This window comes from Pseudoliparis swirei, chromosome 19 (genome assembly GCF_029220125.1).
Source record: "Pseudoliparis swirei isolate HS2019 ecotype Mariana Trench chromosome 19, NWPU_hadal_v1, whole genome shotgun sequence".
Lineage (NCBI taxonomy): Eukaryota > Metazoa > Chordata > Actinopteri > Perciformes > Liparidae > Pseudoliparis > Pseudoliparis swirei.
The window spans coordinates 22117398-22133233 of record NC_079406.1 but is presented as its reverse complement, the minus strand read 5'-3'; the positions used below and the strand labels follow the sequence as shown (position 1 = coordinate 22133233).

General features: G+C 45.3%; 1 protein-coding gene across 1 annotated transcript in view; it reads left to right on the top strand.

Moving 5' to 3' along the window:
- Nucleotides 1-15836, top strand: part of slit3 (slit homolog 3 (Drosophila)) — a 226894-nt gene that overhangs the window by 16050 nt on the left and 195008 nt on the right. The window contains exons 3-4 of the mRNA XM_056438887.1: nt 4984-5055; nt 11148-11219. Of these exons, the coding sequence (XP_056294862.1) occupies nt 4984-5055; nt 11148-11219 (144 nt within the window). The remainder of the gene's footprint in view (nt 1-4983; nt 5056-11147; nt 11220-15836) is intronic.

The window sequence follows — 15836 nt, the reverse complement described above, 5'->3', positions numbered from 1 at the left end:
TGATTTTGGTAAAAAGAAGATTTTGACCTTTTCATGACTTTGACCTTTGACCCGATCGATCCCAAAATCTAATCAAATGGTCCCCGGATAATAACCAATCATCCCACCAAATTTCATGCGATTCGGTTTAATACTTTTTTAGTTATGCGAGTAACACGCATACAAATAAATAAATAAATAAATACACGGCGATCAAAACATAACCTTCCGCATTTTCAATGCAGACGCCCATTTGTCGAACAAGCAACAATATGTTAAAACTGGTGCAGATATGATGGTATGCAGACATCGAAACTGCTGGAACAAATGTTGCATTATTGGAATTGTTTGGAAGAAAGTGTGAGTCATGTTTCATATGAGACGGTGAGAGAAGTCAGAATTCCCTCCCATGTCTGAACAATAGTTCGGGAATGCTGCATATTTTAATTTGTGCAATCCAGAGATACCAGAACGCCTTTGGAAATAAGAAATCAGCAGCAGACATTTGGCGTTCTTTATAGATGCACATAGGGGATTTATATAAAGTTGTGCACATACTATTACACCACAAAAAATGACAAAGAAATGCAACAAAAGAACAAAAGAAATGACATTAATACTTTTATATTTCCACAATGCATGTTGAAAGTTTTGCTTCTTGTTTCTCTTCTGCATACTGGCCACAAAGAGCTGAACTAACTTCATGTGTCATAACTGGGCATTCCAACCATTGTGATCTACTTTCTGTTCAGAAAAGTTTGTTGTTGTTGTCGTTGTGACCTCAAAAAGAGAATCAAACCGCTGAGTCTGCCCGGCGACTGGGCTGTTGCACAGCGAAACCACTTCCAAAGGCAATTTATCGACGACGGACTTAACGTGCAGCTGTCAGTAAACATCTCAAATGGACATCTTTTTTCTCAAGTATCCTTGATGCACCCGGAAAATAAACCCGATGACCTCGCCGATGATCCGACTCGTCATATTTAAACGTCTGGATGCCACAGGAGTGTGACTCCTCGTCTCCTCGTCTCCTCTCCGCTGTCCTAATTGACTTCAAGGGCGCTCTCACTCTTCAGCCTCAAGGGGCTCAAATATGTGTCTGTGCGTGTGTGCGTGTGTGTGTGTGTGTCTCTGTGTGTGTGTGTGTTTTTGTGTCTATAATAACTATAATCACTGTTTGCTGCATGCAGCTTCCCTCCTCACTCTGTTTAACCAGACCGGGAGATATAAATACACTCGGAGCACAAGCTACGCTGAGGAGTGGAAATAAGTTTATGCGTGTGTGTGTTTGCATTTGTTTAACTCTATCCATACTTGTGAGGACTATGATGATTTTTTTTTTACTTTTCAGGTTTTCTTCTGTGTGTGTGTGTTTGAGAAAAATAGAGGAAGAGAGTCCTTTTTGTGTGTATATCCTGTGCACTTGAGACGGACCATTGGAAAGAGGCTGTGTGTGTGTGTGTGTGTGTGTGTGTGTGTGTGTCTGTGTGTGTGCGTGTGTGTGTGTGCCAGCAGCTTGTTTCATGTGGCTGGTGATAAACTGCTGTGACATTTCCCTTCTGTAAATCTCCTTAAAGAAATGGAAAGGAGATGGCTTGGGAAAGGGAAGATAGTCTGAGAAAGTACACACACACACACACACACACTCACACACATTGTTGCATATGATATCAAGGGATGAAGAAAAGCCTATGTGATCACACTCAGTAGCCTTTCCCCTTATCTGAAGGTATTACTGTTACTTACCAGACCTCTATATCTCCCTTTCTCCCTCTCTCACACACTCACACACACACCCCACACACACACACACTCGCTTCATGCCGAGTTCTGGGATTCCTGGTCACTTACATGCATCCCATGGGAAACGTTTGCATGTCGTTACACACTTCTAGTATTTTTCCCAGGGAAAGGATAACAGCTGCGGACAAAGTATTTCTCAATGTCCGTGCTTATGTATACACAAGCAAGTCATTATTGATAATTAGTCCTGTGCAAATACTTGACTTCCATTACAAATAATCTCCCAAACTACACTTCAGTATATCAGGTGAAAGTTCTGCTGCTAGATGATCTCGTTGTACATTCGCACCTCGACAACCTCAGAATTCTAGGAAAATAAAAGACGCAGTAAAATCAAGTGGACTTGTTTGGTGCTACTTAAAATCTTAACATTTAGTATCTTCAATAAAACCCTCCAATCCGACTCTCTGCTGTAACGGCTTACGCCTTTTAAAAAGGCGTAAACCAACCCGGCAGTCTGGGTGCTCTTTAATCCGAGCGGTCGGACCGTAATCACAGGCGCAGCTTGCCTCGGCCTCCGTGCGGCGTGCGCAACACTTAGCGTAATATCGTTGGCAGCCTCCGCTCGGCGAGAGTTCTTCCAGACCGTGGCGAAATTGAGTAATTCCAAACAAATTTAGAGGTAGGTGAAATCTTGAGCTCGATATTGAACATTTGGCCGCGTCTGACGTGAATGTGGTTTCACCCGTTGTGCGTAAACAGCAAGTGAAGTTAATATCCCCTCAAGTATTTCCTTATTTCCTTCCTACGCCAAGCGCTCTTCGCCACGAGGGAGCGTGACATCATCGCGCGCTTTTTAATGGTAGCTAAGACGCTCTAATACGGTTGAACGAAAGTGTTATTAGACACACCGGCCCCACGCACATGAAACCAACACATGTTTTCTCCCCTTCCTCCCTCTTCCTCCGTCTGGATGACGAATGCTACAGACAGACCGATATAAAAACAATACCTCATCGACTCCACGCACCATGTGTTTGGCTTTACGTCCGCTGTCTTTACAAACGTCTTTCAATAAATCAGCATGCGGTCGATCCCTCATTTGGACAAATGATCTCTCCTAGGTACTCAGTTACGTCTCGATTCAGCTCACAACCCCGAGTTTACGAGATCGGCTTTTTTTAAATATCAGGATCGAGGAAATGTAGCGAGACCAGAATAACCGTGTCAGATTAAAACTGTTGCGTGTGCTTAATACCAGCGCTTTACGCGGTACCCATGTGTACCCTTTGTGGTTACATGCACACTTGACACGAGGTGTGTGTATGCATCTTCTATACAACATGTGTTTTTGTGTGCGGTTGCCTTCGTTAGCTCAGAGTTTCCACTTTACTCTGCTGCTCTCGGTATTTTTCTGTAGCGTATGTCGCAGAGCTTCTGTGTGTGAACTGGTTTGAGCGCGCCGCACCATTTATCACTTACTATTTCGTGATTTAAAATAAATAAATATATGATGTGGAGAACACGCATTATGGTTGCATGATTGATGTTTTAAATAATTTAAACCCAGAACTCCCCCTATACCCACATACCCCACCCCAATGATGCACGCATGCACACATTGTAAAGCATTTTCTCCATGTGCATTTCCATAAATGCATGTTTGAGTGACTGAGTCGGTGTGTGTGAGTGAGTGTGTCGGTGTGTGTGTGCGTGTGTGTGTGGAAAGAGCCGGTATGACAGACTGCTGATTAATGGTTGTAATATAGCTGCATATCTGTCTAAACATTTTCTTTGAAATAATATTTAAAAGAAGGGTCACGCCAAAACAATTCAGGTCCACATGGCCGGCCAGATATGGTCTCTTTTGATACAGCTTCATAAGTCCTCCTTTAATATCGCTCTCACTTCATCTCTTTCATTCTGAGTCTCTCTCTCCTTCTTTCTGCATCCTCCTTTCTCTATCTCTCTTTCTATTTCTCTAACTTTCTGCATCCTTTTCTCTCTCCTTCCTTCTTGTTTCTTCCCTCTTCTATCCCTCGGTCTCTCACATCAGCCTCTTCTTCTTCTCCTCTCTCTCTTTCTATTTCTCTAACTTCTTGCAACCCTTTCTCTCTCTCTCTTTCTGTATCCTTTTCTCTCTCTCTCTCTGCATCCTCCTTTCTCTCCTTCCTTCTTGTTTCCTCCCTCTTCTATCCCTCGGTCTCTCACATCAGCCTCTTCTTCCTCTCCTCTCTCTCTCTCTTTCTATTTCTCTAACTTCCTGCATCCCTTTCTCTCTCTCTTTCTGTATCCTTTTCTCTCTCTCTCTGCATCCTCCTTTCTCTCCTTCCTTCTTGTTACCTCCCTCTTCTATCCCTCGGTCTCTCACATCAGCCTCTTCTTCCTCTCCTCTCTTTCTCTAACTTCCTGCATCCCTTTCTCTCTCTCTCTTTCTGTATCATTTTCTCTCTCTTTCTGCATCCTCCTTTCTCTCCTTCCCTCTTCTCTCCCGATGTCTCTCACATCAGCCTCTTCTTCCCCACCTCTCTCTCCCTCCCTCCCTCCCTCCCTCTCTCTCTGTCTCTCAGGAGATGTCACTCTTAACATCCCGAGACAGAGGTTATAAACATGCATAGCTGCAGAGATGTTCTCTCTCTCTCCTTTACTCATCCCATCTGGAAGACCTTAGATCTCTCTGAAGACATTGACAGCACACTCGGAGCAGGGAAGAGAGAGAGAGAAAAGAAGAAGAAGAGTAATATACACCGCGGTGGGAGCAGCACTGGAAAGACGGACGCGAAACGGAGAAGATATCGAGTGCGGGGTGGAAGAGGGATGGGTCGTTAATTGTTTGTTTTGGCTCACTAGATTGGGACATTTGTGAAATGCTGCGTGTCTTAAACTTTTCAAACGCTCGCTCGGTGCCAAATTAATTTGTTGAGCGCACTCATTCCCTGTTTATACAAGCAATTTTTTAAAGTGCAAATGTCTCTCTCAATGTTTGAAATCTCCTTATTTCTTTCTGGCGAGCAGCTGGTGTTTTGTGCTGTCCAGAAAATGAGATTCATCTCGTGTTTGACCCTCCGGGTCAGGCTGGAAAGCTGGCCGCGGATAGATGTGGATAGACTGCACACTCGTCCCCGTTTATTACGTCATTTGACGGACCGTCATTGAAAGTTTCCCTCCCTTGTCTTGACTGTTATTCTTGGAAGCTTTCGTTGAATTGTACAAGTAACTTCAACTGCCGTTGTTTTTCTCCGTGTCTTCATGTCCCTGTAGTCATCTGGAGGACAATCAGATCAGTGTTGTCGAGAGAGGAGCCTTCCAAGACCTGCGCCTGCTGGAGCGACTGTGAGTACACCACTAACTACATACTGCTAAGGGTTCTGCGGAAGAGAGAGAGAGAAAAAAGAAGCTAAACAGCTGATGCACACTGAGGGTAATTTAGGCACGTAAAAACATAAAACACCGGGCTACAAAAAAGCACAAAAATAAACATCCCAAAAATCTATAACCGGCAACCACGACTTCACACGTGCAAATATTTGACTTGGTACTGCCGATTTTCCGTTTCCCCAAAACATACACACACCTTTTGACTTGCTGTCAATTTCGTAGAGCGCGCACACACGCACACACACGCACACACACACGCACATATACACCGAAAGTCACACAAAGAGAGAGTCTGGATGATACCCAAGTCCATCCACTTCACACACAACCTCAGAATCTCTCATAGATATTGCCTTGTTCAGTGTGTGTGTGTGTGTGTCCGTCAGCTCACACCAAGGCTCGAGTCAACAGAATCAATGTGTCACAGTGCACAACACAACGCCCCCCCCCCCACACACACACACACACCTGCATGTTTATGACGGTGCTGTTGGGATGACAGACAGATAGCTCTCAAGAACAGTGCTCTTGATGCCAGAGGAGCACACTGCTCATTACCAGACCTTAACTTCTAAAATACAACTTTACATTTCTTGTTTTTTTAAAGGTGTTCTTATGTAACACGCATCTATAGCTACCATATCTGAAGAGCATTATTTCTAAAACGTAGGAATGGGCTGAGTTCACGTCGCTTGGAGCTGAGAATTCCCTCACCGATATGATAATGTCAGGTTCTGAGCTCCAAGCACAGCAGGGAGTCGTAGCACTGTCTTTCCACTTTGTGGTTCCACAGTATCACGATCATAGAAACTTGAAGTGATACTAAACAAACGGCATGCAGGCTAAATAGATTTAAAGATCGTGTCTGCCACGAAGAGGAGAGTTTATATTTTAAAAGAGCCAAGATGGATGGAAGACGTTCATTCAGTTGAGTGGCAGCAACATGTGTATCTCGTCCCTTCATCACACAACAAGGCGTGAGCTAACGGGCCGCTTTAATGTTTAAATGGCTCTTTAATGCGGTGTGTCGGGAAGGGTCAGAGGTCAGGGGTGAGGGGGTAGGAGGCAACTTAGCTGAGTGTCAAAACTCACACAGGAGATGGCATCCAAGGCGGAGTGCAACCTGAAGGTGTTCATAGGGAAAGTTGCTTATCGATAAGTAAGTAAGTGGAGTGTACGGATGACTCATCAAAGGAATACAAACTGAAGTTAGTCGTCTTAAACGGTAATAATAATCAGTGTCCTGAATTTAATGTTGTTCTCTGCAGGGAGAACGAAAGGCTTTTTAAAACGCTGAGTTCACAGGCTCTCTGATGGTCTGGCCGTTGGGGTGAAAGTTTAGGGGTGAGAGGTCGTGGTGCTGAGTCTGTGTGATTTACGGCGTCGCAATGTGAAAAACATGGAGCTTAAGTCGTCGTCTCCTTGGGGGAGTACATCCATGCACATCCACACATTAATTATACACTCATGGGTAGGGTTGGGTACCGAAAACCGGTGCCAATACGGTTCCTATACGAATAGTGTCGACCGGACCGGAACGCAACGCACATTTCGGTGCTTCCTTTCGGTGCCTGAGCCGATTGAAATAGGAAAAAAATAATATTTTGAACTTCTCTAGTGACTCCGCCCTGTCAGCAGGTTACGATAGCCTATCATTTAAATTTGAAAGGAAGGCATGCGCCGTGTGAGACTGTGTGAGCCCGTGCCGTTGATTGCAAGTTTTGCATTAAAAAAAGTAGGCCAACAAATAAAATTTTTTTTATTGGGGAGGAGTCTGTTATTAGGGAGGAGTGTGTTATTGGAGACTCCTCCCCAATAACACACTCCTCCCAATAACACACTCCTCCCCAATAACAGACTCCTCCCCAATAACACACTCCTCCCACATCACAAACTCCTCCCTAATAACACACTCCTCCCCCATCACAAACTCCTCCCTAATAACACACTCCTCCCCCATCACAAACTCCTCCCTAATAACACACTCCTCCCCCATCACAAACTCCTCCCTAATAACACTCCTCCCCATCACAAACTCCTCCCTAATAACACACTCCTCCCCCATAACAAACTCCTCCCTAATAACACACTCCTCCCCCATCACAAACTCCTCCCTAATAACACACTCCTCCCCAATAACACACTCCTCCCCCATCAAAAACTCCTCCCTAATAACAGACCCCTCCCCAATAACACACTCCTCCCCCATCACAAACTCCTCCCTAATAACACACTCCTCCCCCATCACAAACTCCTCCCTAATAACACACTCCTCCCCAATAACACACTCCTCCCCCATCAAAAACTCCTCCCTAATAACAGACCCCTCCCCAATAACACACTCCTCCCACATCACAAACTCCTCCCTAATAACACACTCCTCCCCCATCACAAACTCCTCCCTAATAACACACTCCTCCCCCATCACAAACTCCTCCCTAATAACACACTCCTCCCACATCACAAACTCCTCCCTAATAACACACTCCTCCCCCATCACAAACTCTTCCCGAATAACACACTCCTCCCCCATCACAAACTCCTCCCTAATAACACACTCCTCCCCCATCACAAACTCTTCCCGAATAACACACTCCTCCCCCATCACAAACTCCTCCCTAATAACACACTCCTCCCCATCACAAACTCCTCCCTAATAACACACTCCTCCCCAATAACACACTCCTCCCCCATCAAAAACTCCTCCCTAATAACAGACCCCTCCCCAATAACACACTCCTCCCACATCACAAACTCCTCCTAATAACACACTCCTCCCCATCACAAACTCCTGCCTAATAACACACTCCTCCCCAATAACACTCCTCCCCCATCAACAACTCCGCCCTAATAACAGACCCCTCCCCAATAACACACTCCTCCCACATCACAAACTCCTCCCTAATAACACACTCCTCCCCCATCACAAACTCCTCCCTAATAACACACTTCTCCCCAATAACACACTCCTCCCCCATCACAAACTCCTCCCTAATAACACACTCCTCCCCAATAACACACTCCTCCCCCATCAAAAACTCCTCCCTAATAACAGACCCCTCCCCAATAACACACTCCTCCCCCATCACAAACTCCTCCCTAATAACACACTCCTCCCCATCACAAACTCTTCCCGAATAACACACTCCTCCCCCATCACAAACTCCTCCCTAATAACACACTCCTCCCCATCACAAACTCCTCCCTAATAACAGACCCCTCCCCAATAACACACTCCTCCCCATCAAAACTCCTCCTAATAACAGACCCTCCCCAATAACACACTCCTCCCCCATCACAAACTCCTCCCTAATAACACACTCCTCCCCCATCACAAACTCCTCCCTAATAACAGACCCCTCCCCAATAACACTCCTCCCCCATCACAAACTCCTCCCTAATAACACACTCCTCCCCAATAACACACTCCTCCCCCATCACAAACTCCTCCCTAATAACACACTCCTCCCCAATAACACACTCCTCCTCCATCACAAACTCCTCCCCAATAACAGACTCCTCCCCCATCACAAACTCCTCCCTAATAACACACTCCTCCCCAATAACACACTCCTCCCCCATCACAAACTCCTCCCCAATAACACACTAATCCATAATAACAGACCCTCCCCAATCACACACTCCTCCCTAATAACAGACTCCTCCCCCATCACACACTCCTCCATAATAAAACACTCCTACCCCATAACACCAAACCAAACGATACCCATCCCTGCTCATGGGTCTGGTCAGTCCACCTCATGTGGTCATTAAAACACAGAGTTGGTCTGAAAAGGCGAAACGTAGCACATTTCTATTCTGGCTGTAATCTGTAATTGATATTTTTCAGAAAGAAGGGGCTTTTTAAAGACATTTGAGTTAATATTTTGATTTCCTGACAAAGATATGTCAAATTTCTGGATCTGAAGATCAACTGGCGCAGTGAGATTACTTCCCTTCAGTCTCTAAACCATTTCCGCTGGATTTTACCGTGATAATGACCAATAGGAATAATTTTCCAAATTAAAAGACGTACGGTGCCCATGGATTTGTGGCCTGGTAACGTTTCAACGGTTCCCGAGCAGAAGAAACTCGTCATTAGTATTTAAAAACACACAAAGGATTATTCTCTTCAAAACCATAACTGAACATCTCAAAATGACTCATAACTGTAACAGTAGCCGATCGGGCGCTTACACTTTTGCACCAGCAGTTATTTTCCCAGAGCAAGGGTCAATTATTTCCAATGGAGGGTAGCTCCTTTTGGGCTGCAGCTCTCTTTCTCTTTGGTGCACACAGAAGTGAAAGTTTGGGTCTTATTATCATGATCACCAGGGTTAAAAGGTGGGTGTCTGTGTCTTCTCCAGAACAGATTCTACTCTGTGACCCCCGCGACCCCCCATCCTCCTTTTCTTCTCGTCTTCCCCTCCACGCCTCGTCTATCAGCCAAATGCTTTGGTAGCTTGATAACACTTTCACTCCCTCTACTCACGCTGTCCTCATCTATCTCTGCTGCAGCCAAGCCCACCCTCCTCCTGCACACACACACACACACACACACACACACACACACACACACACACACACACACACACACACACACACACACACACACACACACACACACACACACACACACACACACACACACACAGTCAAGCACACATACAAGCAGACACATCTTTCACCATCACTCACACGTATACCTTGTTGGTCAACACCAGTCTCTCACCCTCTCCATCTTCCTCAGCCTCTCATTCCTTTGTAAATAATTGCCATGTGTTCCACTTACTGGAGCACAGAATGGTATTTCATGTGCAAACACATCGGCTGTTGAGAAACAGTCCCTTACAAAACAAGAAAACATTGTCCCAAAAAAGTGTCTTGGAACCGAAAACTATCAAACTCCAGACCACTCCATCCAGAGGGTCTTAATTAAGAATTGTTTGTAACTTTTTTTCTTCTTTTTTCTAATCATTAAATATGTATCCATCTGGTAAATAATGAAAGCCAGCCCATCTGGCTGATGCTTTCAGTTATTGTTGTGTTCATAAAAAGATAAGTTCTCATGGTTAGGAGTGTATGCACAGGACCGCTACGCTCCTCTGATTGGCCGTTACTTTTAAGCCTATTTAAGAACCACGTGATCTTTAGTGATGTCGAAAATCCTCTGACCGATGCGTTATGTTAAATTTTTTCGTTGCTTTCCTTTTTCTTGCTCATAAATACATAATCTTTGCATCTAAAAAGTCCCTTTAGTTGTTTTTATTGTTGTAAATGTGCAGGCATCTTTTCCCGAGATGTGGGACTGTTTAAGTTGGCTGCAAACATCTGATGCTACTTATTAGAAAGCTTAGATTGAAGAATGAAAACAACTCTCAGACTTGTGCGTCTGGACCAATGCTAGAGGAGTAATGCAGGACGAGGAGTGGGAATTAAATAGGAATTCTTTGGCAAAGCTCCTGCATTTTGTGCATTTCTGTCTCAATATGAAGATTAATGAGGCCTATTTGTGCTCCATGATAACACAGTCTGCACGTGACTCCCCTAGATGCATATATGGTTTTCATCTCTCTGTAAGAATCGTGTTTTTTCAACGAAGTGCAGATGACTGGAAGATGCCAGGAACCTAAAGTTGTTCCTCCTTTCACTCCCAGGTCAAAGCACATGCGGGGATGATCGTGATAACTGGCTTTAGAGAGCTTACAGGACGATAACCTGCAACTGACACACACACACACACACACACACACACACACACACACACAACACAGCATGATAACCTGTAAGTCATGATCACAGGAAACCAGACAAACTTTCCCATGAGGTTGACCTTTGAACCGTGAACCCGCTGACCTTCAAGGTGATCCCGTCGCCTGGTCGGTGATAGTTCAGTCAACACGAAAGCCCGGGATCGGAGTGATTTATGAGCGCCCGCTTTTTTCACCGTTTTCTGTTCATGCTGAAGTTTCTCTGTGAGTTTTACAAAGTGAAACCATTTAAAGGAGCTATTTCCTTTCTCTTTCTCCGTCTCCTTCTCTCCACAGTCGCCTGAACAGAAACAAGCTCCAGTTCCTCCCGGAGCTTCTCTTCCAGTCCAACCCCAAACTAGGACGCCTGTGAGTACACCGTTTCTTGTTTTTCCATTCCGCTTTCCTCAAATCTCCCCATCTCTCCCTCTGGCTCTCCCTCCATCACTCGCTCTCTCTCTCTCTCCGCTCGTTTCTCTCTTTCTTTTGATGTGTTACGTGATCCATTTGAAAACACCGCCGCGGTGCAGTGTCGGAACTTTTATCCAGCGTGAGGGTTCAAGTCCCGCGCCAGGTGTCACAGTGCCGCTCTGTGCTCCCGCGGAGAGGTGAAAAGGAATGGTGTGTGTGTGTGTGTGTGTGTGATTATGTGTCTGTGTTAAGAGGTGAAAGTGTGCCCGGAGTGAATGTTTTGCTTGGACCTGTGAGGAATTGTTATTCAGGAATATTGAGTTTTCCCAGAACATCGAGAGTGTAAGAGCAGGTCACACTGATGCAGAGAAGCCTCCCACTTCCCCTCCTCTCTTTTTCATCTCACGTTCCCAGATTTGAGTGTTTCCGTCCCATCGGTGCATCCACCCTCTCGCTCTGCACTCGGTCTTTACACTCAGGGTTTCTACTTGTCTTATCCTCAGAGCTTAGGTTGAAGGTTCACACACCTTTCTAAACCTTTTGGCTGTTTATGTTGGGCTGCCTTCACGTAAAGTGAGAGGTAGACGATGTCTGTGTGTGTGTGTGTGTGTGTGTGTGTTGGCCTCTCTTGAATGCTTGCTTTTGACTGCTTATGTCTGAAGTCATTTCCTTATGCCTTGTTGAGCTTTTTTATCATGTATTCCTGAGTGTGTGTGCATACGTGCACCATATTGATATACTATATCAGTGTGTGTGTGTGTGTGTTGCGAGGTGTCAGGATATGGAATCCTAGCACTGGGACATTACACTTCTCACCTCTCTCATTCTCTTTTATCACGTTTCCGTGAGGCAGAGCGCCTTGGAAGCTACTTTGACTTTCCTATTCTTCTGTGAATGGTCTTTTTGTGTTTTGGCCAACGAGATCAAACAGAAAATTCGACCCACAAAAGTGAAAAGAAAACTTTGGAGTATCACAAATCCAATGCCTATGGTCGAAAACAAAAAGTGTGCCAGAAAACGTTTCGGTTGCGTCCTCACAGGGAATATCAGCTTCCATCATGTGTCATAATATGTTAAAATGTCAGAGGAAACGTCTCGTAGGGTTGATGTCCACCTCTACACCATCGGTAGGTATGTACGGAACGTTCCCAAGAGTCATTGTTCTGCAACAACATGACTAAATACACTGTTCCCTGGAATAGGTATTGGTGGACCAGATTTGACGGGTACATACTGATCGTCACTTTTTAACACGTTTTTCTGTGAACCTCTGACACCATTTAACAATGTGCATATTTTATACTGAAAAACTAGAATTTTCTAAATGTGCACTGCTTTTCTTTACAGGATGAACAGTGGGCATATTCTAACACATGGTTCTCATTGGACAGTGACAATATTTCCAAATAAAATAAAAGTTGAAAAAAGCGTCTCTTTAGGCTTTTAATCGACTCTTTTACAATTGAGACTTTTATTTTGAAACGCACTAAAGTAACAATTGGAAGACCTTTTTTTATGATGATATGTGTGGTTTATGGTTATGACAATAAATTGTAGTTTCCGCGGCCCTTTTCTCAACCCGATCTCTTGCGTTGGCAGAAAAGCCACAAAAAGATGAAATCTTCTCGGTCGGAGACACACTGTGAAACCCATATTTAATCGTGTGTTTTGAACATTGTGGTGATGAGCATGATGGATTGCTGAACACAGCAAAGTGGACCGTTATGGCTGGAAGAAAAATCGTCATCTACGTCAACTGTGGCTTCCGGGATCACAGTTGACGTAAATCAGGGACACACACACACACACACAGCGAGGGATGCAAACATATTCAATCGCGCATTCGCCATCACACACTCTCACGGAGTTTCCTTGATATTTCCCATCCTTTCTCTTGTTCGTCGTGAGTGACAGTCTCATTCCCTCCGCCGCCTGGATTACTCTTCTATAAAACCCGTAATTGTTCTCGATAGCTCTTATTTATCGCCGGTCCAATATGGATCCCTGGAGCTCTTCAGCAACTCAGTACGAGAGTGGAAAGGGTGAACGTGTTCCAAACTTAACATTATAAATCTCATGTTCTTTATATCCTTACTTTGCCATCAGCACAATCTAAATTACAGTGTCTGGAGTTTCCTCCCGCTCTTTATTTATTTATTTTGTTCTTTTCCACTTTTCTCGTCTTTCTCGTGCATTTTTTTTCGCCGCTCCCGTTCCCATCCGCGCCGTGTTTTTCTCCGAATTAGGGAAGCGGCGCTCGTGTAAATGGCAAGGTACGTCGACGAGCAGAGCCTGTCGGAGGGAAAGACAGAGGAGGGAGAGACGGAGGTAGAGTGACAGCCGAGCGAGAGCAAAAGTTAGAGCGACCGAAAGAGAGAATAACAGCAGGAGGGTGAGAAGGAGGCGACGGGGAGGTTTGCCGGTGGGTTTCTGGTTTGGGTTCGTAACCTTCCTCTCTGTCAGCCTCGGTTAGATATTAAATGATGGCAGTGTGATAGGAATTACCTCTTAACCCCCCTATTAAAGCCCTGTGGTCTGAGGTTTGGAGACTGGGGGAGAGGGAAGGAGCTGGACCAGCATCAAGGGGAAACAGGCACGGGTTGGAGGTTTGGCTCTTGAGTTGGGTGGGAGGTAAAGCAAGAGGTATCAGGCTGGAGAACAGACTCCCAGGAGTCTTGGTCCCCGCGGGAGATGATTGGTAGCTACTATCGAAGCGGTTGGCTTTGTCTCTCGCTGGAATACGAGCTGATTGAGCGTTACGTGCGGGGCGCGAGCGCCTGACGAAGACAGACGGATGATGGGTGGGGGGGGGAGGTCACGTGAAGAGGGAGGGAGATGGATGGATGAAAGGCTGCTGGTGGAGGATGAAGGGAGCGGGTCGATGGACGGAGGGGGTTGGAGTCCTGGTGACCCCGCTAGGTGCTCAGTGGGGGGAGAAGGGGGGTGTTTTGGGGGGGGGGGGGCAAATAAACAAAGATAGGGATGGTGAGATAGATGGATCGCGGACTGGAGTCTGTGGGTTTCAGTGTGTGCAGTCCGTGGTTGTTTTCCCCCCACAGTTTGCAGAGACTGGTCTCACAGCACACACACACACACACACACACACACACACACAGAGATCATTTACTCGAAAGGCAATGACTTTTTGGTTTGAAAAGCAACAGTCACGATGGCTCGGATGGAAAAAACGCGAGCCTTTGGGTTTGAGGGCTTTCGTGCATCGCTGGCCATGGGAGTGGACCGGGGAGGTTTACTTTGCTAAGTGACGTGATGGCTGTTAGTCTCCCGTCTAATAACACCGACCCAGACAGAGCCTCATCCTGTTATCTTCACTTTCTGCTCTGGTAGTCTGCGCACGTTTTTTGTGTGTGCACGCCTGTGAAATGTGTGTGTGTGTGTGTGTTGCGTGCAGGGCCCCAAAATGCACAGTCTGTGCATGCGAGCCAGCGCTGGTCATTGTTCATCATTCTCCCCCATTAAAGCAGCTCAGGTTGCAGTTGATTGGTTTGCATGAGAGGACAGGGGGAGCGACGAGGAAGAGAAATGAGAGTAACGTCAGACGGACCACTCGGAGGGCTTCACATGCTGCCCGTTACATAATGCAGGGGGGGATTTTTGATCGTGCTTCAACATTTATGGACACTGAAATAAAAGCATTTTCTAGCGATCAAGATGTAGAACCAACATCATTTTGAACAAGAATGCAGAGATATGACATAAAGGCTTAAAAAAACGTTACCGTTTAAAGCCAAGCTGGGCAACTTGTAAAGACATAATACATCAAATCTTCATCTTTGCAAATGAGAAGTTCAATTTATAAACAATAAAACACTCAATTCAAAACAGCGCGGCTCTGTTTAACTCGACTTGCTCTTTATTGTTTTTCCATTTTAAAAAGTTGTGGAGAACACCTGTTACCTTTCTTGATACCACCGGGGTTCCAAGCAAATGCTGTATTGTAACTATAAATTAAAACAATCAAACGTGAATCATAAAGAAAACTGACAAAATAAACTTTTACCAAATCAGATGCTAGTTTGCTCAGATGCTCTAGTGTAGTAAAGCTTCTATACTCTTTAGTTTTCAGCCTTTTCCGACCCTTTAAATTAACTGCTGCGTATTGAACTGCAGCCTATAAAATGCATCACAGCAGGAAGAGCAGCAGCCAAACTTTGAGCCTAAAAGGTTTTTTTGGAGGTCTAATGGAAAGAGGAGTAAAAAAGGGAAGGATGGAAATATATAGCAGCAGGGAAATGGCCGCCAATAGTCCACAAATCATGACCTGGAAGGTCGCCAGTCTAAACCCTCGCACTGGCAAGTGGACGGTAATGAGACATGCTCTCCTGCACCATTAGCTTACCCTTGAGCAAGGCACTAAACTCCAGATGTGAACGTGTGGACCTTCCTCATTTACTGTAAATACAACTGTGCGGGTTGAGTCGGGGGGTAAAAGAAGCTGGACGGAGAGAGAGGAATGAGGGAGAGAGGGAAGGCTGCGGGGGGGGGGGTCATCTGATATGTCTTTTCCTCCTAATTAAGGTAATGGAGAAAGACGAGGAGGCTGCCTTTAATCTT